The sequence below is a fragment of the Mus caroli genome, chromosome 2 (assembly GCF_900094665.2).
Source record: "Mus caroli chromosome 2, CAROLI_EIJ_v1.1, whole genome shotgun sequence".
NCBI lineage: Eukaryota > Metazoa > Chordata > Mammalia > Rodentia > Muridae > Mus > Mus caroli.
The window spans coordinates 85,521,988-85,547,900 of NC_034571.1; the positions used below are offsets into that span (position 1 = coordinate 85,521,988).

Genomic DNA, 25,913 nt, shown 5'->3' on the forward strand with positions numbered 1-25,913 from the left:
GTTCTACAGGCTTGCCTATAGTCTGATCTTATGAAGGCATTTTCTCAGTCAAAGTTCCCTCCTCTCAGGATATGGATATATATATGTGTGTGTGTGTGTGTGTGTGTGTATGTTGTGTGTATACACATATACATATATACACACACACATATATATACATATACATATATATACACATGTACATATATATACATATATATACACACACATATATATACATATATACACACACACATATATATATACATATATATACACACACACATATATATATCAAGTTGACATAAAACTAGCCAGCACAGTTAATATACAAAATAAAACATTTCATGTTTTAATACACATATATCCATTATACCTTACTCATCCATCCTACCTTCCCCCAAACTGTTCCCCTTGTCTCTAAATAGCCCCCTTTGCTTTCATGTTTTGTGTGTGTGTGTGTGTATTTTAAATCTAGATTCCAAAATACTGTCTCTCTTCCTCCCTCATTACCCTCTCTAGTTCCCCCATCTGCCATCCCATCCTGTCCTGGTCTCCCTTCTACTTTTTTTTTTTTTCATTAGATATTTTCTTTATTTACCTTTCAAATGTTATCCCCTTTCCTTGTTTCCCCTCCAAAAATTCCTTATCCCATTCCCCCCTCCCCAGCTTACCAACCCACCACTCCTGCTTCCCTGCCTTGGCATTCCCCTACACTAGGGCATTGAGCCTTCACAGGACCAAGGGCCTCTCCTCTCATTGATGACAAGGCCATCCTCTGCTACATATGCAGCTAGAGCCATGGGTCCCTCCTTATGTACTCTTTGGTTGGTGGTTTAGTCCCTGGGAGCTCTGGGGGTACTGGTTGGTTCATATTGTTGTTCCTCCTCTGGGGCTGCAAACCTCTTTAGCTCCTTGGGTCCTTTGTCTAGTTCCTCCATTGGGGACTCTGTGCTTAGCATGTTTGACGTCAGAGGGCTGTTTTCAAGGCAATGAAGAATGACAAGGCCAGGTTATGAAAGAGTCAAATCCAGAGAAGTGAGCCACGCATTTGTGGCCATTTATCCCCATGGGCAGGGCTTCCAAAGACAAAGATTCATGGGTTGAATTCAAGAACTTCACAGGCTTGAAAAGGTAAAATTTTCTACATTTTTACTACCTTCTAGTTGAGATGTACCAGTTCCTTTAACTTTGATTATAAGCACAGATTCTTGTTGTACTTGTGACTTTGTCAACGGTAGAAATCTCAGCTCCTATCACGTTACAACTCTATTAAACTTCTCACAATATCACACATGCTGCTGTCACTTACGACTTGTATCAGTATGTCCTTTGATAGAGCCAGGAGCCTCTGCTAGTTGTTGAGGGTGCAGCTGATATACTCTGTACTTAATACTTTTAAATTAAAGTTTAAGTTTCTGAGTTTTCAGATGATTTTTAATTTTGGAGGGCAAAGCAGTGGGGTCCAGGATGCACTGAGGCTGGAGGATGGATACCAGTAAAGCTATACTGCTCTTCTGCTCTCCAGAGAGCTACTTAGAAACCACCTCTCCTGGACAATTTTGCTTAGCTTCAAATCATTCCAGCACCTGATGGGACTGAGGTAAGCCAGGAGTGCTAGCACCCAGGGATCTGCCAAAGCAGATGGAAATCTTCTGAGGAAGATAACAAACATCCAATGCCATTGTCTCTACAGTTCTTTTCATACCCAATGAGTATCACTCAACTAAAGGGAAAAGTAGACAACAAAGTAAAACAATAGAATTAAAAAAGATATACTAGAGATAAAATAAATAAGCCACAGCAAATCCAGATATGGATTCTATAACACCCACGCTTTAATGGGCTGAGCAAATTAAAAAGCAAGAATAAAGAAAGAAACTAGCAATGAAAAGTACAAAATAGGGGAAAAAAAATGAGGTCTTGAAATTGTCTCAATACTGGGCCTAGGTGGGCTTTGAAATCCTCCTGTCTCAGATTCCCGAATGGCAGGATTCCAAACAAAAGCCACCATCATCCCCTAGCCTAAGTGAAAATTACTGAACTCAAGAACTCAATAACAGAATTAAGAACTTGGTAGGTGGGCATAATAGCATTTAGACACAAATGAGGAAAGAATTGATGAACTAGAATATAAAATATTTGAAATAAAACCTAAAAGACAAAATGAAGGAAAATGAAAAAAAAAAAAAAAAAAAAAGGACAGAAGACACAGGTACTCTGAGGAGGTCTAACATTTATATAATTGGAATCCCCAAAAAGTAGGAATAAAGAGAAAAACAGAAGTATATCTGAGTAGCTCTTAATTGAAAATTTACCAAAACTGATTTAAAAATAAAACAAAACAATTAAATAATCAAGCTGTGGCCAGCAAGATAACTCAGTGGGCAAAGTGTCTGCTCCCAGGCCTGATGACCTGAGTTCAAGCTGCAGAATTCTCACAGTAAAAGGAGAAAATGACTCCCTCAACTTGTCCTCTGATCTCCATACATGCAGTGTGGAACATGTGACCATGTGGGAGTTCACATACATACATACAAAACAAATAAATGTAAAAAAAAATGTAAGGCACCAAGCTATAGGTTCAAGAAGCACTAAACAACAAACTGTTTAAACATACTTTTCTTTTCTTTAAGATTTTATTATACACACACACACACACACTGTAGCTGTCTTCAGACACACCAGAAGAGGGCATAGGATCCCATTACAGATGGTTGTGAGCCATAATGTGGTTGCTGGGATTTGAACTCAGGACTTCTGGAAGAGCAGTTGGTGTTCTTAACTGCTGAGCCATCTCTCCAGCCCCCTTAAATATACTTTTAAAATCAAACTATTCAAAGAATGTCAAAACTGCCAAAACCCAAAGACCAAGAAGCGATACCTGAAACATAGGTAGATATTAAAAACAAAACAAAAAAAACCACGTTTGCTCTAAGAGGCAAACGTAAGGTGGAGCCCTCAACAGAAATAGGGAAAACTGTGTCTACCTGTACTTTATAGTAAGCAGAAAGTGCCCTTCAGAAACATGAGAGCCCACCAGGACTAGGGTGGGTGGGCTGCTCTGCAGTGCTGCTGATCCACCCAGGGCACCACTCACACTAGGAACGTGTGCCACCCCAGGCTGCAGCAGAGCCTGAGCCTCCCACTAATAAGTTACTGACACTGACAGCTTCATCCTGCTTCCTGAAGATGTATCACTGATGCAGCTGAATAGAGGGATGAGATCAGCTCAAATAGTTTCACGTTTTTATAACTCTAACATTATTATATACACATAAAAACAGGTGAGATCAAAACAATACTCAGGAGCTGCCGAGATGGCTTAGTCGTTAAAAGTACATGGCTGCTCTTTCAAGGATGCAGATCCTGTTCCCAGCAACCACTCGGAGGTCCCAAGCATCCCTACTCCAGTTCTAGGGGTCCAAAGCTATCCTCTGACAATGTCAGGCACCAGGTATGAACATGTATAAGGCAAATCACATAAAATAAAGCTAAAAGAATTAAAAACGACAATTTCAGAACAGAATCTCCACGAGGATTGGGATTCCTCCTGTTTTGTTCACTGCTACATCCCTAGCATCTACAACACTGGGTAAGGTACAGGTACCTCACTCAGTGAATGCGTGAGAAGTGGTGTCAGCAGTGATGGACCAGAGCTTATCCAACACTCATTAGACCTTAAGCAGAACAACAAGCCCTTCACATCCATTATCTAATTTAATCTTTCCTTCCAACAATTTGGTAATGAACATTTTTTTTTTTTCAAGACAGGGTTTCAAGACAGGTTCTGGCTGTCCTGGAACTCACTTTGTAGGCCAGGCTGGCCTTGAACTCAGAAATCCGCCTGCCTCTGCCTCATAAGTGCTGGAGTTAAAGGCGTGCGCCACCACTGCCTGGCATTGAACATATTTTTATGTATGAATCTCACTGTTTTACAGAAAACGTAAGCACCCTGCCCAAAACACACTGGCAGGCCCTCAAACAAATATCAAAGTCTCTATTCTTAACCATTATGCTACTGTGCTTTCAGGCCATATTAAAAGCCCGGTTTCCCCCTATGCAAATTCTATTTATTTTTCCCAATGAAGAAAAGCTCCCCTTGTTGTTACTTAACTGCTCTTATTTAACTCTTCGTTCTCCTTGTTCTCAACTCTTAGCCTACTCTCTACATAACTTAATGCTATTGCAGAAGATCTGATCACGTGCTCCTGCTTTCTGCTCCTCTGTAAACGTTATCCTCAGCCAAAGAACAGTTCTTTACAGGCAAATTCCTACTGATACATGATGCTTTGTCACAATACTTACTGTATGGCAAAGGAATGAAGAAAAACATTTAGTCAGGAAAATATGCAAGAAACAGAGTGTTTGGGGATCAGACTTGTATGGTTTAAAATTCTAAACATCACATTGAACTAAGAAAACCACTCTCTTTAAAAGGTGGTTTTTCCTCAAAATTTCCATAGTATCCCCTGGATGTTCAGGGCAATCTGGAGATAACAGTTCTTAGCTAAACCCTCTTGACAGGGCATGTGTATTACATATTAGGTGAAGTATGAGAGTGTGCAGATAAACAATTATCCACGCATGTAAACGGCAACTTGTGTGGTGTAAATAGATTCCCCCTGTGTGGAACTGCCTGCATAATGCTCTCTCTGGGCTCTGTGGTTTCTCAGTACATTCCAACTGCTCAGAGGCTGGAGTCTGACTGCCAGCATGAGGAGCAAGGACCTCAGGAGAGAAGGCCTGCTTTCCATTACCCTGAACACAGCCCAGCCAGAGTGAAGAGCACAAACCAGAAAGCTGGACCTCCGCTCTCCCATTACACCTTGACAGTTTTTAATCTTAAGAGGCAGAGGAAGTTGAGTGTAGATGTTGAAGATAAGTGAAGAACAAAGATGAAGGGAGGTAGAGAGGGAAGGAGAAAGAGAAGGAAAGAAAAGAAAAGAGAAAAAGGAAAAAAAAAAAAGAGGAGAGAGCTGGAGAGATGGCTCCACAGTTAAGAGCACTGTCTGCTCTTCCAGAGGACCCAGGTTCAATTCCAGGACCCACATGGCAGATCACAACTGTCTGTAACTTCAGCTCCAGAGTTCTGACACCCTCACACAGACACAACAATGCACAGAAAAAATACAAATGAGTGCATTATCTAGTGAGACAGAGCTCTGCTAGACAGTTATCTGAATGAGCAATCGAGTGGCTGACACTAAGTGGCTAATAGGCATGTGGCAAATCATCTGCTGTTTGGATCTCAAAAGTACACAAAGTGTAGGGTAAGGAAGAACTATTATAAAACAGGAGGTGACCTGGGGTCCTCGACCTTGAGACCACTTCAGTTTCAAAGAGGAAGAAGCCGAAGATTATTACTTTCTAAGAAATAACAAGGCAGAAGCAGCAAATGGCAGCTAGACCAGAAGCAAAGTGCACATAATGAAAGCTAACTGGACATGGCCAGATACTTTATGTGTCATTTGTCTTGCTTAGTTGTCACATGAGGCAGGTATTTCATCCCTAGTAATAATCTAGAGCTGGGGGGGGGGGATCACACCAGAGACATGAACTAAGGCATTTACTGTTGATGGCCCGTAAGGGCACTGCAAGGAACCCAAGCAGGGTGCACATGTGGCACACCTGCAATCCCAGCACTTGGGAGGCAGAGCTAGAAAGTTTGCTGCAAGTTCTGGGTTAGCCTGGTCTACATAGCAAGCCAGGGCCATGTAGTGAGACCCTATCTCAGGAAGAAAAACTAAACATAAAAAGACAGAAGGAGGAACTAAAGGCTGTTTTCCATAATCATGAAGGACCTGCAGTCACAGTCTTCTCGACTGTCACAGCCCAGAACTCAGCATCCTTGGAGTCTTCTACTCCAAATAAATTCACAGGCGTTCTCTGATAAGTTAGCATCCACATCTGATGGCCAAAGGACGGAACCCAGTTCTGGCCTCAGGTAGGAAATAGGTTGACCCTGACCCTGACCCCTTCTGACCCCTTTCTGACATCCTGGGGCAGGTCCTTGGCTACAAAGACACATGTGCTGTGACTGGACAAACACTTGGATAAATTCTCGAAACACTGGAACCTTCGTTTTCCTTTCATTTCCCTGTCCTCAGAGTAGAGCCACAGACGTGCGGCAACCACAATCAGAACTGTCCTTCATTCTCCTCTGTCCCTGCCACCCCATCCCGGTTCATTTTAAAGTGCTGCTTCAAGCACCAAGCTGTTCTTGCCTGTTTTTGTGCCAAAGCTGCCCCACCCCCACCCCAAAAGAGCTTTGTAGTTCTGGGAAAATTATGGAGACAATTAAAAGCACAAAAGAATTTAAATTGCTCTGTTGATAGAGTCACGTTTGTTAATTTCTGACAGGCTGTTACGTAGATACATTTGTACATTCGACTCAGATTTATGTGCATCTACTTGACTGCCATAGGGCACTCAGGGAATTGGCAGAGCTGTGATAGACACAGAGTATGAGGACTCGGACTGAGTAAAAATCTTTTCAATTATTTGTAGATTGCAATAAATCAAGTTATTTCTCTTAGGAGAAATATTACAGTGTGAGGAATTATACCTAAATTTTTTACTAGTTATTTGCAAAAGCAGTTCCCATGAAAACAGAACTGTTATTGGTGGGCCTTAGGAGTCCTTCCGCCTTCATTTCCTCTTACTGGTTTCCTAAAGGCTGAGTTCCTCTTGACTTGGGGAATGGGAGGAGGTAATCATGTGTTTCTTGACAGAGGGAAATAAGACCAGTTACTATTTCTCTAACCTTTGACTCTGCATTCTCAATGAGTTGGGGGACCAGTAGGCTGTGAAATCACTTCCTGGGTCACCAGGTCAAGTGCTACTTGCTGGACGGTTTCCTGGGATGGTGACATGAAGGGCCTGAAGAAGAAAGATTTTACACAAATGGCAGTTCTTGTATCCTCAATGACTCTGGCTCTTTCAGCATCAAATAGATTCTGGTGACTCAACTGCCTGCCACGGCTCCCTGGAGTGTGTCTGTCCTAGCAAACCTCTCCTAATACAGAAAAGAACCAGAAATCTCTGCATTTCACAAATGGCAGTTTAGCAGAAGTGTCTGGGCCAGTAACAGGACAGTGCTGCTTTAACTGAAGGCAAAATCTATTCCTGGCAATTCTGAGTCTCTGAGAATCCAGCTGCTGACAATGAGAAATGGGTAATTTTCTGTTACAAAGTGTCAGTCTAGCTAAGAGCTGAACTATGGAAAAAGGCAGGAGGGGGCTGGCTCTCAGAAGTAGCCTGTAATAGGGTCAGTCACTTTTGCTTCACTATGCCACATTTTGACTTAATTTAACAACAATGAGAAGAAAAAACATGGGGCAGAAATGGCCCAGGGAAGTCTTACAGCCATCCTTGATGCAAAGCCATGAGCTTAGAAGCCTCTGCTGTGTTTCTTGGGCCCCAGTTCTCTGTCCCTCTGCTGCCATGGGCACAAATCAAAGCAGCAGCACTTACATGGGAGATGGTATGTCTGAAAAATCTGACAACTTTAGAAATGTCTTTGCCCTGACTATTCTAGACTGTTCATAGGCCTTGGGAGTACCTATTGTATAAAATAAGAAACAATCTGTGTTTATTATGTCATGTGTATGGTGCCCAGCGGTGCCCACAGAGGCTCAGAATGGGAGTTGGGTCCTGTTGGAATGGAGAAACAGCCAGTTGTGAGCTGTCTGTTATGAGCTGCTACAAGGATGCAGGGACCTGGACCCAGGTCCTCTGCGAGAGCAGTGAGTGCTCACCAGCCCATGTTCTGTATTTTTTTTATCCAAGGGCTGTTTCATTAGAATTATGTAGTCAGTGATTTATGAATATGTACTACTGGCATTTTTTTCTTCTATGAGTAAATTAATAAGATTCACATTCATGGGTTTATTCTAATCAGGACAATAGAGAAGGGATTTGATGCTGAAACCTTTTATGATAGTACTCCAAAGAAGCATTCAACTTCTGTAATGAACTCTGATAATTACTATGCCCTAGAATGAAATTGTTGTTCCTTTCCTAACCCTGATGGTAAAGCCTCCAGAGTCCATACTTACACTACGTGAAGGATGACACAAGTTATCTTTCTGACTGCTTTATTACTTTTCTTATCGAATCTGAAGAAGGCACGAGGGAGGCTACTGTCTGCAGAGCCACTCTTTGTTAAGACATTAAGTCACAAGGGCATGCACCTTGGCATGGTCCCTGAGAGCCACTGCCAAGAACACAGTAGCACATAGAGTAAAACTAAATGATCTTTCCGTACACAGGCAGAGTAGGTAATCAAGGCAGACAAAGGAAAGGGGGACGGCCTGTGAAATATGTTCCTGTCTCCTGATGCTAGCTCTCAATGTCTTCTCCTCCAAGAGTCTTCAAGGCATCCTATAAATCATATAACCCTGGTTACCTCTTGTTATTTATCTCATTATACTTACCAGCTGTATAACCTTCAGAATGTGACTTTTATGTGTCTGAATTCCCAAATGTGTGAAATGGACTAATACCGGTATCCTACCTCATAAGTGTATGGAAATTAATGATGGTGTATGCTGAGAACAGTGTTTAGTACAAAGTGTTCACCAGACACAGCTCTTACAGCATCAACTTGTTCACACTGTGTCTGAACACAGAAGCACACAGCAAGTACTCGAACACAGCTACTGAGGGGCTGTCTGTAGTGTGATGTAGCTCAGTTGGTAAAGTGTTTGTCTAGCATACAGAGTAACCCTAGGCAGCACACATGCCTGTGATCCCAGAACTCAGGTGGAGGAAGGAGAATCAGAAGTTCAAGGTTGAGCTTGGTGGTTAAGAGTACTTGTAGTTCTTGCAGAGAACCTAAGTTCAATTCCTAGTACCCTCATGATGGCTCGCTACCACCCATAATTTCAGTCCCAGGGGAATCTGATACTCTTTTCATGCAAGCATGCATGTGGGCCACAGGCATACATGCTGACAAAACACTCTTGCACATAAAATAATAAAATAAGTAAACATTTTTTAAAATAAAAGTTCAAGGTCACAGTTCGTTACATAGTGAGTTCAAGGCTAGTTTGGACTACATGAGACCAAGACCCTATTTTTGGAAAAACTTAAATAAAGTGGGTATTGAAGTAAATACTGGTTTATGATTTTATCCTTAAACTAAAGCTCTATCGGGCTGGAGAGAGAAACGGCTCCGCAGCGCAGAGCCCTTGTTGCTTCTGCAGAGGATCTGGATTCTCTTCCCAGGACCCACATGGTGGCTCACAAACATCTAGAATTCTTCTTCCAGGGGATCCAGTGTCCTCCTCTGACTACTGCAGGTACCGGGAACACACACAGTACACACATACATGCAGGCAAAGCATTCATACATTAAAGTAAAAATAGATCTAAAAAGGACTTTATAATAACTTCTACCAATGAAGAAGTCTATGTACTTCTCCTTGAAACCAAAGCAGTCAGCATGTAAACTGCATCGAAAATGAAAATGAACACAAAGACAAAAAGACCTCTGGCCCAGGGACCAAGACCACAGCACTGCTCTTTTCTATATTAGGATGTGGAGGTCAAGCTCCCTGGTGCCACAGGGCTGTAACTATCAATTAGCTGTGAGAAATGGTCCCCAATCCTCATAGCCATTCTCAAATTCCAGCCTTTTTTCTTTCTTTCTCTCATCATTATTTTCCAATGTCTTAAAAAGCCACGGTTCTCCTATTACCCTTCCCACAAGAACCTGGCCACGCTAGAAACCTGTGGTCTCTAAGTCAAGGCAACTTCATCCCATTTTCTTGGTTACATATCTTCAGAGACACTGGCCCAGTGCTGACCTGGTCCATTCTTTTTTTTTTAGACTGGGGTTTTTTTTTGTTGTTGTTTTTTTGGTTGGTTGGTTGGTTGGTTTTTTTTACTATTTATTTATTACTATACATAAGTACACTGTAGCTGACTTCAAATGTACCAGAAGAGAGCATCAGCTCTCATTACAGATGGTTGTGAGCCACCATGTGGTTGCTGGGATTTGAACTCAGGACCTTTAGTAGAATAGTCAATGTACTTACCCGCTGAGCCATCTCACCAGCCCCCAGACCTGGTCCATTCTTATAGAAGCCCCTCAAATATGAATTCCCTTCACCTCCCTGTTTTGAAGACAACATTTAAAGGTAGACATTACACACAGCACAGAGGTAGATCCTCTGGGGCTAACTTCTTGCTTTCAAGTTCTCTAGTGCTCAGTCTTGGAGACACAGACACGGTGCTGGCCAGCCACTGTTTTACAGTATATTAAAATTTTCTAGGATGTATACTGTAAGAATAAAGTGATAGAATCTAGCTGCAGCTCAGGCCACAACACACTCAGCAGCCCTTCACATTCACAGAGACCAACAGGGCATCCTTGTGACACAACGTCCTGAGTCCCTAGCTAACAGACTTCCAGGTGCCAAAATCTCTCACCTGGGGAAATGAGTATTCATCAAAGGGAGTACTGGTAGCTACACATCCTGTTCCCCAATCAATTCCCTGCTTCCTGCCTGGGTATCAGAGAACTGGGCTACAGGCTTATGCTGTAAGACCACACCATCTTGAGAAAGGTGTAAGAACACTTCTGCCATGAGGGCCCTGACCGCCTCTCCTCAGAACCCCTGCTATGCTGTTGTCTGTCTGTGTGTCCATGGAGTTAACTCTTTTAAGGAACCCCATGTCCCCAACAATCTATCCCAGTGTCTTCCTTGTACCCCTCACTTGAGGCCTTTCACTTAGTGACTAGTTTGCAAACATAAACAATCAAAGAGACATTACAGGTGAGAGGTCCAATCAGCAGAAAGGCCTCTGAGAAACGCCCAACACTCAATGTAAGGAGAGGCCTGGGCTCGACAGGATGGAGGTATCCATGATTATGAGCTTTTTACAAAGCCATGCTTACTGTTATTTAAAGACAGCTCTCATTGATCTGCCCAAAGGCCATCAGCTCCCAGACTCGGCTACATGATAAGCTTGGATGATATAGCTCTCAGGGAGAATTTAAGAGTTGTCCAAACAATAGGAGACTTAAACATTTTTTTAATGTAAAGGCTTCCTGTAACATTAAGCAGGAATGCTGACTAAAGACCGGAGAGAGCAGCAGACTTTGTGACACTGCAGGTGACGCTTCATTTCTTAACTCTGACAACAAGTAGCTTTTGAACTTGAAGCTCTTTGACGTTAAAAGTGAGGAGCCTCCATCAATAAAATAGGAGTAATAATGATGCCTACTTCAAAGAACCGCAGCAGAGGAGGCACAGTCAAGTTTAAAAACTGCATACTGTTGTCCTCATTATTAGTGCTAAGTACATTAAGCTTTGCTTAACTCATCTGGACTGGGAAGCGATTTCAGCCTGGTGTTCAGAAGTCTGTTCAGGTTAGCCAGAAGAGAACAGCTTCTCCATACAGTGGGGCTCTTTTCTTACGAATCACTATGAACCTGACCCTGAACATGCATTGGCACTAGATAAATCACATTCACAAACCCCAGCTCCCATCATTTGGGGGTCCTCCAAATATCACCGCTACTACTTCCCATTTGGGTATAGAGCTTTTTGGGTTTTTTTTTAAATATCTTCACTGCTTTAATGCTGAGTTACTTTTCACATATCAAAATAACTTACCTTGAGCCAGAGTTGTACAAGTGTTGTGTATGTGCTGTTCACATACCTCATATAAATTTTAGTTTTCTGAGAAAAAGAAACAGCTTGATTGGCAACTAGGTTTCCATCAATATTATGAAAAAAAATCTTGAGTTCTTTTAAAACAGTGTATTAGTAGATTAATTAAAAACAAACAAGGGCTGGCGAAATGGCTCAGCAGGTAAGAGCACTGACTGCTCTTCCAAAGGTCCTGAGTTCAAATCCCAGCAACCACATGGTGGCTTACAACAACCCGTAATGAGATCTGATGCCCTCTTCTGGTGCATCTGAAGTCAGCTACTTACGTATAATAATAAATAAATCTTTGGGCCCAAGCAAGCAGGGACTGAGCGACGAGCAGAGTTGACCGGAGTGAGCGGGGCAACCGTAGCAAGCAGAGGTCCAAAAAATTCAATTTCCAACAACTACATGAAGGCTCACAACCATCTGTATAGCTACAGTGTACTCACATACATTAAATAAATAAATAAATAAATAAAGCCTCAAAACCTACCAAGAGCCAACAGCATACTGGCTCTCTAGAGTTCAGTGTCATTTACATAGGTGAGTGAAGTCTGATTTTGAAATACCAAAGATGCAATTTTTGAAGAGACTATAGAGCTTTACTCCCTGAAATCAACAGTAGGTGGGTGTTGGAGAGGAAACAGTGTAAGAGGATGAAGAATAAGAGCAGTAGACAAGTATGCCAGAGCATAAAATGTAGATTGTTACCAATTCAAGACATGTCTACTAACACTCTTGCCAACATCTTTACAAGCTAGTGCACACCACACCAATGCTGGAAAAACAAAGATGAAAAGAAATGATGCCTATTCACAAGACTCCTACTGAACAGTGGAAAGATATAAAGGAAATGGGGGTGGCGATGAATGAAAGAAGCCCAGGAAGAACATTGCCCAGGTGACTCGTATTTCACTTGGCAAAGAGCTGCCAAAGAGCTGGTACAGATTAAATGGCCTAGAAACTCGAACCTTGTCAGGTCGGTAAGGGCAAACATGGCTATGCAATCTCAGGCTTTATCCACTGCCCACCTTGGTCGATTCAGCCCACACCATGAGAACAAGTAAGTGCCCTGTCTCTACTTCAGCATCCTATAGAAGACTGTGTGAGGAGACTAGCTCTCTCCCCAAGAAACTTGTTTATCCCTTGGAAACTTAAAATCCCAGTGCATAAAAACATCTGGATTTTAAGGCTGGGAAAGTGGTTCAACGATAGAATGCTTGTTTAACATAACCAAGACACCAGGTTCTATCCACAGTACCATACAAAGAGAGAGGGGGCGGGGAGAGAGAGAGAAAGGGAAAGAGAGAAAGAGAGAGAGAGAGAGAAAAGAAAGGAGAAGAAAAAAGGAAATCTATATTTCATCAATTTTATTTCTGGAAACTCTAACAACAAAAAAGCTAGGGAGGGTCAAATATTACTTTAATAACAACCCACATTGTTTAGGCCATTAGAACAGCTGTTTGATGTCCAAAGAGCCTCTGGAGACCTGAGAGTAGAAAAACAAAACAAAACAAAACAAAAAAAAACCACCTTTATATTTGAGGAAGATGGAAGCTGTCAAAGGTTAACTCCCCCTTTCTTAGACTGTCCCAAAAACACAAGAAAAAGGGCATATTAGTAATAATACTAATAAATATAAAATAACCAATAAAATTAACCCTGCCTGTGTTTCTCTAGCATAACCTTTCATGAATATTAAAGTGTTTTAAACCGATTAGCTTAAAAGCTGTATGGTGATATTCTCACAATGGTAATCATGTTCCCTTTCAAACACTCAGTGTGTCCTTTACAATGAAATAGGACCTTTCAAGAATATACAGGCATTAAGCAATTAGTGCAACACCCTGTAAAAAGAAAAGTGCACAGGCACAGCATCCAAATCAAGTCCGAGAGGAAAAGTAGCCACGAACACCATCACCAAATAAAGGAAAACAGAGTGAGTGCTGTGAATACAGCGGGAGTTAAATCCTAAGTGGGATGGGGCCAGTGAGCGAGCAGGCTCTGGGATTAAGAACACCCGCCACCACTGCAGAGGACCCTGGGTCAATTCCTAGCATCACATGGTGACTCACAACCATCTGTAATTCCAGTTCTACGAAGTTTGACACTTTCTAGTCTCCATGTGCACCAGGCACGGCACATGTGCACAGATAGTCATGTAGACAAAACACTCATACACCTAAAACAGATTATTAACCTTCAGAGGGAAAACCAACAAACAAAAGTCACAAGGAAACTAAAGAAATGCACCTAATGGATCAAAAAAATGACTATTCTTGACCACTCATGAGGCACACAAAGGAGCTGCACCAAAGGCACGTTCCTGCTCCTACACATGTTGAACAGCTCTCAACCAAGATCTGTCACTACTACACCATCACCACTGGCCTAATCTATTGTCTATTGTCTTAGTCAGGCTTTTATTGCTACGATGAAATGCCATGACCAAAAAGCAAGTATTTGTCTTACACTTCCAGATCACAATCCATCATTGGAGGAAGTCAGGACAGGATCCCAAGCAGGGCAGGAACCTGTAGACAAGCTGCTGCCTACAGGAGGGTGCTGCTTACTGGCTTGCTTCCTTGGCTTGCTCAGCCTGTCTCCTCCTCCTCCTCCTCCTCCTCTTCCTCCTCCTCCTCCTCTTCCTCCTCTCCCTCCTCCTCTTTCTCCTCTTCCTCCTCCCCCTCCTCCTCCTCCTCCTTCTTCTTATTTTTAACTCTATTAATTTATTCATTTTTTTACTTTACATCCCAATCACAGCCACTCCCTCCTCCCAGTCTCCCCTCACATGGCCCTTTCCCTTCTCCTCTAAGAAGCAGCAGGAGGTTTCTCCTGGAGAACCAATCCACTCTGGCACCTCAAGTCACTGCTTTCTTATAGAACTCATGACTACCAGTCTAGGGATGGTACCACCCACAATGGGTTTAGCCCTCTCTCATTGATCACTAATTGAGAAAATGCCCTACAGCTGGATCTCATGGAGCCATTTCCTCAACTGAGGCTCCTTTCTCTATGATAACTCCAGCTTGTGTCAAGTTGACATACAAATCCAGTCAATACACCTTGTCAACTTGACACACAATCATATCTCCTTATGTTCAAATGAAAATAACCATGTCAGGGCTGGAGAGATAGCTCAGCAGTTAAGAATTCTGACTGCTCTTCCAGAGGTCCTGAGTTCAATTATCAGCAACCACATAGGGGCTCACAACCATCTGTAATGGAATCTGATATACTGGTGTGTGTCTGAAAATAGCTACAGTATACTCATATAAAGAAAAATAAATAAATAATATTTAAAGAAAAAGAAAATAACCAGGGTATAATAATGCCTAACATGTAAACACATTGTTTATTTAGAATAGGTGGCAATGTCCATTGGGGAACATATTTTTCACAAAACAGAAGCTTAGCTGGGTGGGATCTTACTCTTAGGTCACCATTCCCTTAATTCCAATTAATATCCTTAATCTGTTTATCATCTTGAGCACAGGATTGGTTCCATTCCACTTCTTGGTAACCCTTTAACCCTTGAACCATACATTTTGTATTTTCCTTTCTCAGCTTGATACATTTGATCAAAATGCTCTTCATAAGAGTGAACCACAGGACAGAGTCTATGCTAGGCTGTTTTAAGATTTGTCAATACAAGTAGTATAACTCTCTTCACTTTAGCCTCAGGCAGACTCTTCAGACAGGGGCAAAAGCAGACACATTCTTCACCAAAATGTCACAAGAAAGGTCTCTAGGCACCATACTAAAATTCTTCTCCTCTGAAACCCCCTGAGCCAGGCTCCCACAGTTTAAATCACCCTCAGCACCACTGTCTTCCATGCTTTTATTAGTGTCACCTATTAAGCTCCACTTAAAACATTCCACTACTTTCCTAATTCAAAGTCCCAAAATCCACATTCCTCCAAACAAAGGCATTGTCGGGCTTATCACAGAAATACTCCATTCCTGGTACCAACTTTGTTTTATTGCTGTGTAGAAACCATGAACCAAAGCAAGTCTTATAAAGACTAACATTTAATTAGGGCTAGCTTACAGTTTCAGAGATTTAGTCCATATCATCACGGTGGGAAGCAAGACATTGAGTGTGCAGGCAGACATGCTGCTGGAGGAGCTGAGAGTTCTACATCTTTATCAGAAGACAGCCAAGCAGAGATTGGATTGCACACTGGCAGAGCTTCTGCATAGGAGACCTTAAAGCCCATCCCCACAATGCATACTTCCTCCAACAAGGCTACACCTCCTCTATAAGGCCATACCCCCAAGTAGTGCCACTCTCTGTGGACCAAGAATTCAAACACATGAATCTATGGGGGCCAAACCTATTCAAACCACCACATTCCTGTATTCTTCCTGCTTCCAAGTACCTCCTTTGTGCCTGCCCAATTAGCAAAGCATTCATGTACTCACTAGTCAGTGAAGAACCGGGAAATGCCATACTGGCTAATATCCTCCCTGTTCTCCAGCAGCTGGCACACTGCATCCTCCATGTACGTGAGGACATGTCTCTGAGCTGCAAATAGAAAGAAAGAAAGAAAGAAAATGGAAGAGATTAAAAAAACAAAAAGTTCTCTCAATCCCAATTCGAGGCCATGTAAATCAAGGTGTTATTTCTGCCCTGGGGGAGTGGACTAGAACAGAGAGACAAAGTTTGTTGGCCATAACTGAGCGATGGTCCTAACAGGCGAAAGAAATGAATGCAGAATAGACCTACTGAGACCTGACTAGTGGTCAGCCTCGCCTTCCATTCTTGTTTTCAGTAATAAGAGCTTCAGCTCCACTCTTTCTTGCAAGCTGCTTCCTCTACATATTCTGTCCTTTCCCATCTGTGGATGGTCAAAACGTATTTCAGGAAACAGATGATTCGATTTTAAGGAAAATTCAGATTTAATTTTAAAACATCACTGGAAAAGGTTAGGGACCATGGAAATGTCAGTGCTGTTACAGGTGTACGTCACTAACCATGGGAAACAACAAGAACTTATCAGATATACTGATCATTAGGTGTACACACAACCTGCATTTGTTGTTGACTGTGAAATTTGTGAATTAATCAGAGGCTTGTCAAAATAAGCTCAACTTGGGGGGCTGGAGAGATGACTCAGCAGTTAAGAGCACGGACTGCTCTTCCAGAGGTCCCGAGTTCAATTCCCAGCAACCACATGGTGGCTCACAACCATCTGTAATGAGATCTGATGCCGTCTTCTGGTGTGGCTGAAGACAACTACAGTGTACTGATATATAATAAATAAATAAATCTTAAAAAAAATAAGCTCAACTCAGAAAAACAAAGTATCAAAGAGTCTATTAGGGACTGGGAAGAGGGTCAAAAGGGAGTGGCACACAGAGGGTAGAAGAACAGAGTATGAATATGATCAATGCATTATGTATACATATATAAAAAAGTCACAGTAAAGCCATTAATTTGTACAATTAACATATGTTAATAATTTAATTTTTAAAAAAAACATGGTCTTAGATATAGATATATAGATAGATAGATAGATTTGTTGTTTATTTGGCTTTTTGAAACAAGAGGCTAGTCTGGAATCACTATGTAGACTAGGCCGGCCTAAAACTCATAGAGATCTGCCTACCTCTGTCTTCTGAGTATTGGGATTAAAGACATGTGCCTCTTGAGCCTAGTGTAAAAGTACATTAATGTTAGAAGGACCTGCATTTGAGTGACTGTCTTTTGTAGCTTAATTTTGAATAGTTACTTAATATATAGTTGATTTAGGCTTTATCAAGTGTACAAAGCTGTGTAATTTAGTTCTATAGTAAAGACAAACAGAAAAAAGAAGTAAAGATGTTTGTAAGGCGGTCTTGAGAATAAAGCTGTGAAATAATCTATGTCAAATTCTAGCTCTGTTTTCAAAATATTAATCATCATAATCAAATATATTAAACTGAGAAGAAAAATACAGTCAGATTAATATTTCTACGGCTGCTGTGTTCCCTCCCTTTCTTCAACCCACTTAACACTGATCTTACAAAACTCTTCCTTCCTCGGGCTCTGTGGGTTTTGATGACTTACCTGCACCTAAGGCTAATACAAGAATCCAGTATCCTCCCCCACCCTTTGATAGCAAAAAGGAAAGAGCCTCTACTTAGAAGCAAATCCTGGCGCTTCCCCTCCCTAGCTCCAGGGACTAAAAGTCAGGGGAATGTTTTCATAGTAGTTAAAATCAAAGTATTCTCAACTTGAGGGCTAGGGGAATGGGGAAAAAAAATAGACTGGAAGAGAGCGGGATCATACCACGTTAATAATACCAGATAAATATCTTCCAGTCAGACACTTATGTCTCCTATATTACAAATAACACCTACCATTTTTGAGCGCCTATTCAACTCTTTGAACAATATGCCAGACAATGTACTGATTATTCTAATGCATTATTTTACTTAATATTAGCAACAATTTTATGGTAGGTATTTGTGGACTTCTACTTTACAGTTAGGATAGCTGAGACTTGACAAATTAAAGCAACTCACTTAAGATTACATAGCTAGTAGTAAGAGAACCTGAGTTTTCAAAAAAATCAAGGTTTATCTTGTTCAAACATCCATGCTTGTCTCAAAATGCCTCATCACTAACACATCACAGTCAGCCACAGAAGTAAAAGTCACATTTATTTTACATAGAACATAAGGCTTGAGTGTAGCAAAATCACCTGAGGGGTGTGGTCCAATCTTGTCTATGTGAACTGTGGGCATACATGTACACACATGGGTGTCACGTGTGTGAGCACCTCTCTGTCCTGTCCCTGCCTGCATACCAATTGGCACCTATGTGAAGTCAGGACTTGTCTATGGATTTCTGAGCGCTCTACTACAAGGTATTCACCCCACCCCTTCGCAGGTCACGAAGTGGAACTAGAAAGTGCTGGTTCTTTCTTTAATCTGGGTGAAGGGTAGGAGTTAAATAAAAAGCCACAGAGACAAAAGTGAGAAGCTCTGCTGTGTGGGAATTCCGCCCAGCCATAGAGCAAGGGTGAAGCTCTCCCTAATTGCTCTGCCTGGTCCTCACCTGCACTCTTATCAGTCTGGTGTTCTCTCTGTGGTTAAGTGTACCACCAACCCCGGAAAATCCTTACAGTTGATCAAACTTCAATGAGACTCAGTAAGTCCAAGGCTCTTCTTGCCTGGAGAGTGCTCCTTTGTACTTCTTTGTAAATGCAAAGGAATAAGCTTTAATTTATGTGAGTGATTAAAGAATTCAAACAGCGCACCTGCACCCCCGGAGGGGAGAGATAGCTGGGCACCTGAGCTGCCTTTTTGGAGAAGGAAACACATTTCAGACTGGCTTTTCCTCTTCTGCTTTGCTGTGACTTCCACAACATGATCAGGATTAAGTCTTCCAACCTGTACCAATACTGCTTTACTGTCCTGAAATCCCCATTAACAAATGCCTAACTGCACATGTCATGATCAGGTAGCATTGTCTGAGATAGGCACTTAGACCTTCGTCAGGCTAAAATGAAAACCCAAGTAAATCAAAGTGTAAGTAAACATTGCCTGATCCTTACACGAACCAAAGGAGTAATGGAAACTGGGCCAGAACTGTCTTGGGTCTGTTAACTTAGACTACGCTGATCACCTTCCCTCTTTATGCTACAGTGGCTACTGCTTTAAAATTATTGGGACTAAAGATGTATCTGATAATAAACTACTGCATCAGAAAATACTTGGAGTATGCAAAAAGTAACACACCTTGATGATACCGTTGTTACAACACACTGACTTTACAGATTAAAGCAGAATACATGAGTCAGGCCACCTATATGTACAAATGACCTAACTTCACTGCTCTTTCTGGCAAATTAATTCTTCAAAACCAGTACCTACTACTGTCATTACAGTAAGGATTCAATAATATAATAATCTCGGTATAGCATCTGCTACATAGCATGTGATAAACATTAGCTTTCTGAACACTTATATAAACTTCTGCTTATCCATTCAAGAAAAATCTCTTCAAAGATTTAGGGGCTACATAAGATTTTATATCTACCAACTGGGCATGGTAGCACAGGCCTTTAATCCCAGCAACTTGAAAGAAGCATGTGGATCTCTGTGAGTCCGAGGCCAGCCTGATCTACATTGTGAGTTCCAGGACAGCCAGGACTATGTAGAGAGACATTGTCTCAAAAAACAAACACCAAAAAAGATTTTTGTATCTATAATACTTTACATAATCATATACCCATTTTAGCTGCAGCTTTTAAAGTTGTGGGAAGCATTCACTTATTAGCTGCTAATTACTCAGAAAGCCCTAATTTACATGGGAAAGTCCAAAATGGGTTCCTTTTACCCTCTTCCCAAACATAAATACCATCAAAGTACTAGCTGTTAATTTCACAATTAAATGATAAGGGAGCCCATTTGGAAATTCTTGCTTGAGGGGTCTAAAATTTCCACCTACATCAGTTACACCATTTTCCTTTTTAAATTATCATTTAAAGCAGTTGAGTAAACAAGTCTTACCAGGAATACATTAATGAGCTACTACGAGTGCTATCAATGAATATTAGGAAGTAGTGCTGTAAGAAAAGGCGAGGGTACAGTACGAATCTTGACCCCGACTTCCCTTTCACACCAGCCCTGATCTGAAGCACCCTTTGTTCTTTGCTTCTCAAGGCTCACATGCTGGCTAGCACAGATAAATGTCTGCTGAACTAGACTCAAACTGTTGCTAAGGATGAGGAAAGTAAGTCCACTCAGCCACCAGCCTGTCTGCTAAACCGCTTATAAGTCTTAAGTTTAGTGTGTTTTATACATTACTCACATCATACAATATATGATCCTGTGAAATACAAACAAATAGCTACGTGGATTAGCAAATTACCAGATTTCTACATTTATTATCTGTATCTCCCATCTTTCTTGGTATTATCTTGGTCCTAGGAAACAGTGTGTTCTGCTATTTCATCATCTATAGGAACATCTTTGATCTTAGCCCACACTTAACCAATTGCCCTTGACCAAAGGGGGTGAGGAAATGAGAAAAAGGAGCACATTTGATTCCCACACAGCTCAGTGAAGTAGGCAATAGTTTCCTTTGCAGCAAAGAGAGGTCAGGGAGCCAGCTGAGGCCTGTTTGCCGGGTGGGCAGAGCTAGGATTCACACTTGGATTTGACTCCAAAGCTGAAGTTCTTCCATACAAACAACCTCCACACTTCTGAAAAGCAGAGAGGAGTTAGTTTACTCCTGTAATTCCAGCACGCAGGAGGCAGAGGCAAGAGGACTGGTACAAATTCAAGACCAACCAGGGCTACACAGCAACTCTGTCTCAACAAACTAAGAAGGGAGGAGGAGAAAGAAATGAGAAAGAGCCCAAAGCTTCTCACCGTATCGTGTCGCTAGCTCGTCACTGCTGACATGAGAAAAGAAGCTTCTGAGGGTGATTAGACGCTGAGCTATCGCAGGCCTCTAACCTCTAACAAACACCACTTGGCTTCGGAATCACACTCTTAACTTTGCTTAGGGGCTCAGGTGACAGAAAAGCTACATACTAGCCAAGGAATAGCAACTCTAGTCAGTTTAAGAGGCAGACTTCCTTCATTCCTTTTTCAACTTTTCTTTTCTTCTTGAGGCAGGGACTCATATAGTCCAGGCAGGCCTTGAACTCGCTCTGTAGGATGACCTTGAACTTCTGATCCTCCTCCCTCCACGTCAGCCTGAACGTGTACAGCACCAGGCAGTTTTGGCAGCCAGGGCTTTGGACATGGGAGACAAGCATTCCTACTGAGCTGCACTCCTCACCCTAAGAACAGCACTTGCAGGAATAGACTCAGGCCAGCAGGATGGCTCAGGCAGGGTGCTGCCACCAAGCCTGACCTTCTGAGTGCAGTCCCCAAGACCCACATGGTAGAAGGAAGAATGGACTTCTTTCTGGTGTGCCTTTGGGTAATGAGTATGACAACTTCCAGAAGTTGTCATCTGAACTCTACACATGTACCATGTGGCATGTTCACACCTCTGCCCCATAGACACGATAGATGATAGATAGATAGATAGATAGATAGATAGATAGATAGATAGATAGATAAAAATAAATTTTAAAATCTTCTTGTCTGTTTATTTTGTTTTTTCAAAGCAGGGTTTCTCTGTGTAGCCTTTCCTGTCCTGGAACTCACTGTGTAGACCAGTCTGGCCTCAGAGAGCCGCCTGACTCTGCCTCCCACGTGCTGGGAGTAAAGGCATGCGTCATCACTGCCCAGCATTAATAAAATATTTTCTAAATAATTAGAAATACACATTCTGGTTTTGCTTTGTTTTTATCTAAATGACAAAAAATGAACACACATTGTTATTTCACTACATGTCTGGTTGACTTTCATAAAACAATATAAAATCACCGTACTCTTTGGTGTTTTCCAAAGGTGCATATTTCCCTTCCAGCAAAGAGCAATCTTTTACATTAATAGTTAATTGCCTGCCCTGGTAGCATATGCCTTTAACCCCAGCACTTGGGAAGCAGAGGCAGGAGAATCTCTGAGTTTCAGGCCAGCCTACAACATATGTTCCAGGATAGCCAGGGTGACACAGAGAAATTCTATAAGTTAATTATAACTTTATAAGCTAAAACAAACAAAACTTCACTTCTGTATAGCTAAACCACCAGAATGCAGCTACATAGCTAGTCACACTCATTTACCCAAAGACACACTAGAAGCAGACAAAGCACAAACACAGCACAGAAGCTATTGTTATCTCTGACAACAAAAAACAAGAGATGACTAAAACAGAGGATAAAGAACTCAAGTCTATTTCACTCAGCCCAAAGAGGCATTGTACCACTTAATACATGTGCAGAGCTGAGAATCCCAACATTCAAACAGTCTCTGGTCAGCCATTAATCCTCCCCTCTCTTCCCCTTCCCTAAAATTGGTGATATATTTTGGGGATGCCAATTAAGGCCTAAGTTTTTAAATTCCAAAGCCAAAGCATCTCCAGACTAAATCTCATAATACAGAATTAGTAGGTTGGAGTGCAGCAATCCCAAGATCCAGAACTCTCTTTAAAGGCCTCCCTAGCAACTCGGCACTTGGACTGTTCAGCTAGCTGATCATAACAGAATGTACTTCCTGAACAGAAGACTCTAATCTGGCATTTGCATTTCCCATGAAGAAGCGAGTTATAACTATCATGACAAAAGCTTTGTAAAGGTAGTTATCAAAGAAACAATAGTAATCAAGTCACCTGCAGAAATCTATTTTTCAGAAAGCACAATAGGTCTTAGTTTCAAACCCAAACACAGCCCGTAAATTGGCAGTCCTGGGGTTGGTCACATGCCACTTACAGTGTTAGACCAGGCGGAGAGCAGTAAAGCCACAAGGTAAAAGTCAGCTGTGCGACAGTTTCCTCAGGTTGTGGTTCGTGGGGTGCAATTTACATACACATCAGGATTCAATTCACAAAGCTTTTACTTGCACAGTGTGAGATTTAATTCAAGTTAGTTGTAATGTCAATAAGATACTAATGTAATCCTTTATAATTTACCTGGTATTTTATTTTAAAGTGCTTTCAAAAATAGCTGGCACTTATAAAACAGTAAGAGCTTCCCACTCTCCACCATGGCATACAGACAAGGTCTCAGCTAAGTCAGCTAAACACTCATGGTCTTAGGATTCCTGCCCTTTTGCCTTGTGAAGAGAATGTCACTGTCTTAAGATGGAGATTGTTTTTCAAATGGCAGGCTCACCTGTCAAATCCCCACTAAAAGCTGTCCACAGCCTGCTCATGGCTATGGCTATAATAACGCTTGGTAATCCTGGTCATTTCTATTTCTGTTACAAAAGCAAAGGAGGCCATTGTAGATATTTATAGATGCCCCAGAGGCCCAGGCCAAAGTGCACAGGGACTGCACGGGAGGAGTGAGTGAACAGTGCAGGCTAGACAGGGAGGTCCCAGTTTACTCACGAGACTCATGCTAACATTTAGCATTGATCTACAGTAATGGTATAAAGCAATTCTAAAATACCCTATGAAAACATACTTTGCATCTATTTTACCAAACCAATAATCTTTGACCCACCAGGCCAAGTTCAAATACGATCTATCGTCCTCAGGAAGTGCTCCCTAGCTCTGCTCTAACTAGAAACAATCTTCTAATTTTCTGAACCCTCTAACACCTATTCTAGATAGACCCTGGCACCTTCTCCTGCCTTATTCCTGGTACCCATATGCAGCACCTTTCATTAGACCTCTTGCTTTTAAGGATGGACAGATAGCATGACTCATTTCTCTTTTATCCCATTTAACACTCAGAATCACTCAGCATGCTCCACACAATAGTCATTCGAATGTTTACTGACTGACTATGTAAACTGCACCCACTACGTATAAACTGTGGTGCTAGTCTTTATTCAGTGCACCAGCTGCAGGCCTGTACTTCCCAGGTGGGAAACAGCAGACCAAAACACTGCTACAGTCTTAGGGTTCTTGCAGGAAGCTACTTTTGTCCTCTTCTCAGCCACTCTTCACATTGCCTTTTTAGTGCCCTTCTCTCTATTCCAGTGAGAAAGCACGTGTTCCTTCTGTTGTTACTAAGAGCCTCATTATGTTCAAGGTGAAGTGAAAAACTGCATTCGATGCAATTACCAGTTCCTCACAAATCTGGAGACTACTTGTCATTTGGACATCCAGAGCTTAAATAAAAGAAAGTCCAAATTCTTTTCACTCCTAAAAACGATTTTCTTTTAAGAGAATGGAAGTCCACAGCACAGGAAGCAGTCTTCAGTAAGCCACCGTTCATAAACAGCTTTGCTGAGAGCGTAACAAAGGTTCTGTTGTGCTCTTGCATGGCAGGGCCAGTGAGCAGCAGGAGCAGATGAACTCTTTAAGAAACAAGGGTTCTGTCTTCATGCAAATGTTTGCATTAATAAAAAATGAAGAAAACGATATAGAAAATGCAGGCTAGCTGGACATAATAGGTCTCTAAACGGGAGGTTTTTCACGTTTTCCAGGCGGAGTCAGCAGGTCTTTTAAAAACTTTGTCATTCTGAACATTTCACAGACATCACAAGAAAGACATGCAAATAACAGAAGCAAATCAAAGGACATCCCGCAGCTCTGCTGGCGCCTCCCTTGCCTATGCCTGGTTTGTCATTTTCTGTTAACCCTAGCTGGCTGTATTCTGCTGAGGAATGGAGTCCCTAGCCCAAGTGGCAGTCCATGTCCAACCAGTGGGCTCCAGCCCTGATAACATCACAATGCAAGCCATGTACCACCACTCAGGGACACGTGCTGCCAGGCAACAAGTGCAGCGTGTGATTTTTACACACTCGGCTTGCAAATCTGCATGGGAAAGAGCCTCTAACAAGCCACTTGAGAAGATGCGGTCTTCTGGAGTGTGCACATCACTAAGGAGTTCTCAGAAGGATTTGTGAGGCTCAGTCCTTCAAAGTAAAGTATACAGTCAGGACCAGAAAAAAGAGCTTGAAGCAGGGAGGGTAGCTACTGTGTGCCAAAGCCATGCACTGTGTGCTTAACCAACCTCACCTTATTTCATCCTTAACACCACAAATTCAGGCAGATATCCTACTTGATACTGAGGAAATGCAGGCTTGAGAAGGTTCTGTGTATGTATATGTGTGTAAATATATATGTATGTGTGTGTGTATATATATATATACACACACACACACATACATATATATACATGTATATAATCTGTCCCATGGCAAGCCAAGGCTCAAAACCATATGGTTGGTGGCAAATTCCCTGACATTTCATACTTTTTTTTTACACACAATTAACCTTCCCCCCCCCCTCCCCAGGAGAGGCAGAATGGACCAGAGCCTGTTCTATGGTAAGAAAGCACCACAGAGCCAAGCTAAACTCCCAGCCCATACATGCCACTGCAGAACCACTGGCATGGCCCTTGCTCTCTGTTCTTATCATCTGGATAATTTATTATCCATTTTTAAGAGTGACAGGCTTCAGAGCTGGGCACAATGGCTTATGCCCATAATTCTAGTACTCCGGAGGCTAAGGTAGGAAAATCACTGAGAGTGTGAGGCCAGCCTGGACAGCACAATGAGCTCCAGCACAGTGAGCTACGAGAACTATTGTTCACATACATATACACACGCACACATACACTATATACACACACATACACTACATACACACATATACTACATATACACACACATACATATACACACACACTACATACACTACATACACACATATACTACATATACACACACATACATATACACACACACTACATACACTACATA

General features: G+C 41.9%; 1 protein-coding gene across 1 annotated transcript in view; it reads right to left on the minus strand.

Annotated features, from left to right (window-relative positions):
- C2H11orf49 (chromosome 2 C11orf49 homolog) overlaps positions 1-25,913 on the minus strand; it is a 165,101-nt gene that overhangs the window by 125,629 nt on the left and 13,559 nt on the right. The window contains exon 2 of the mRNA XM_021156886.1: positions 16,071-16,173. Within this exon, the coding sequence (XP_021012545.1) occupies positions 16,071-16,173 (103 nt within the window). The remainder of the gene's footprint in view (positions 1-16,070; positions 16,174-25,913) is intronic.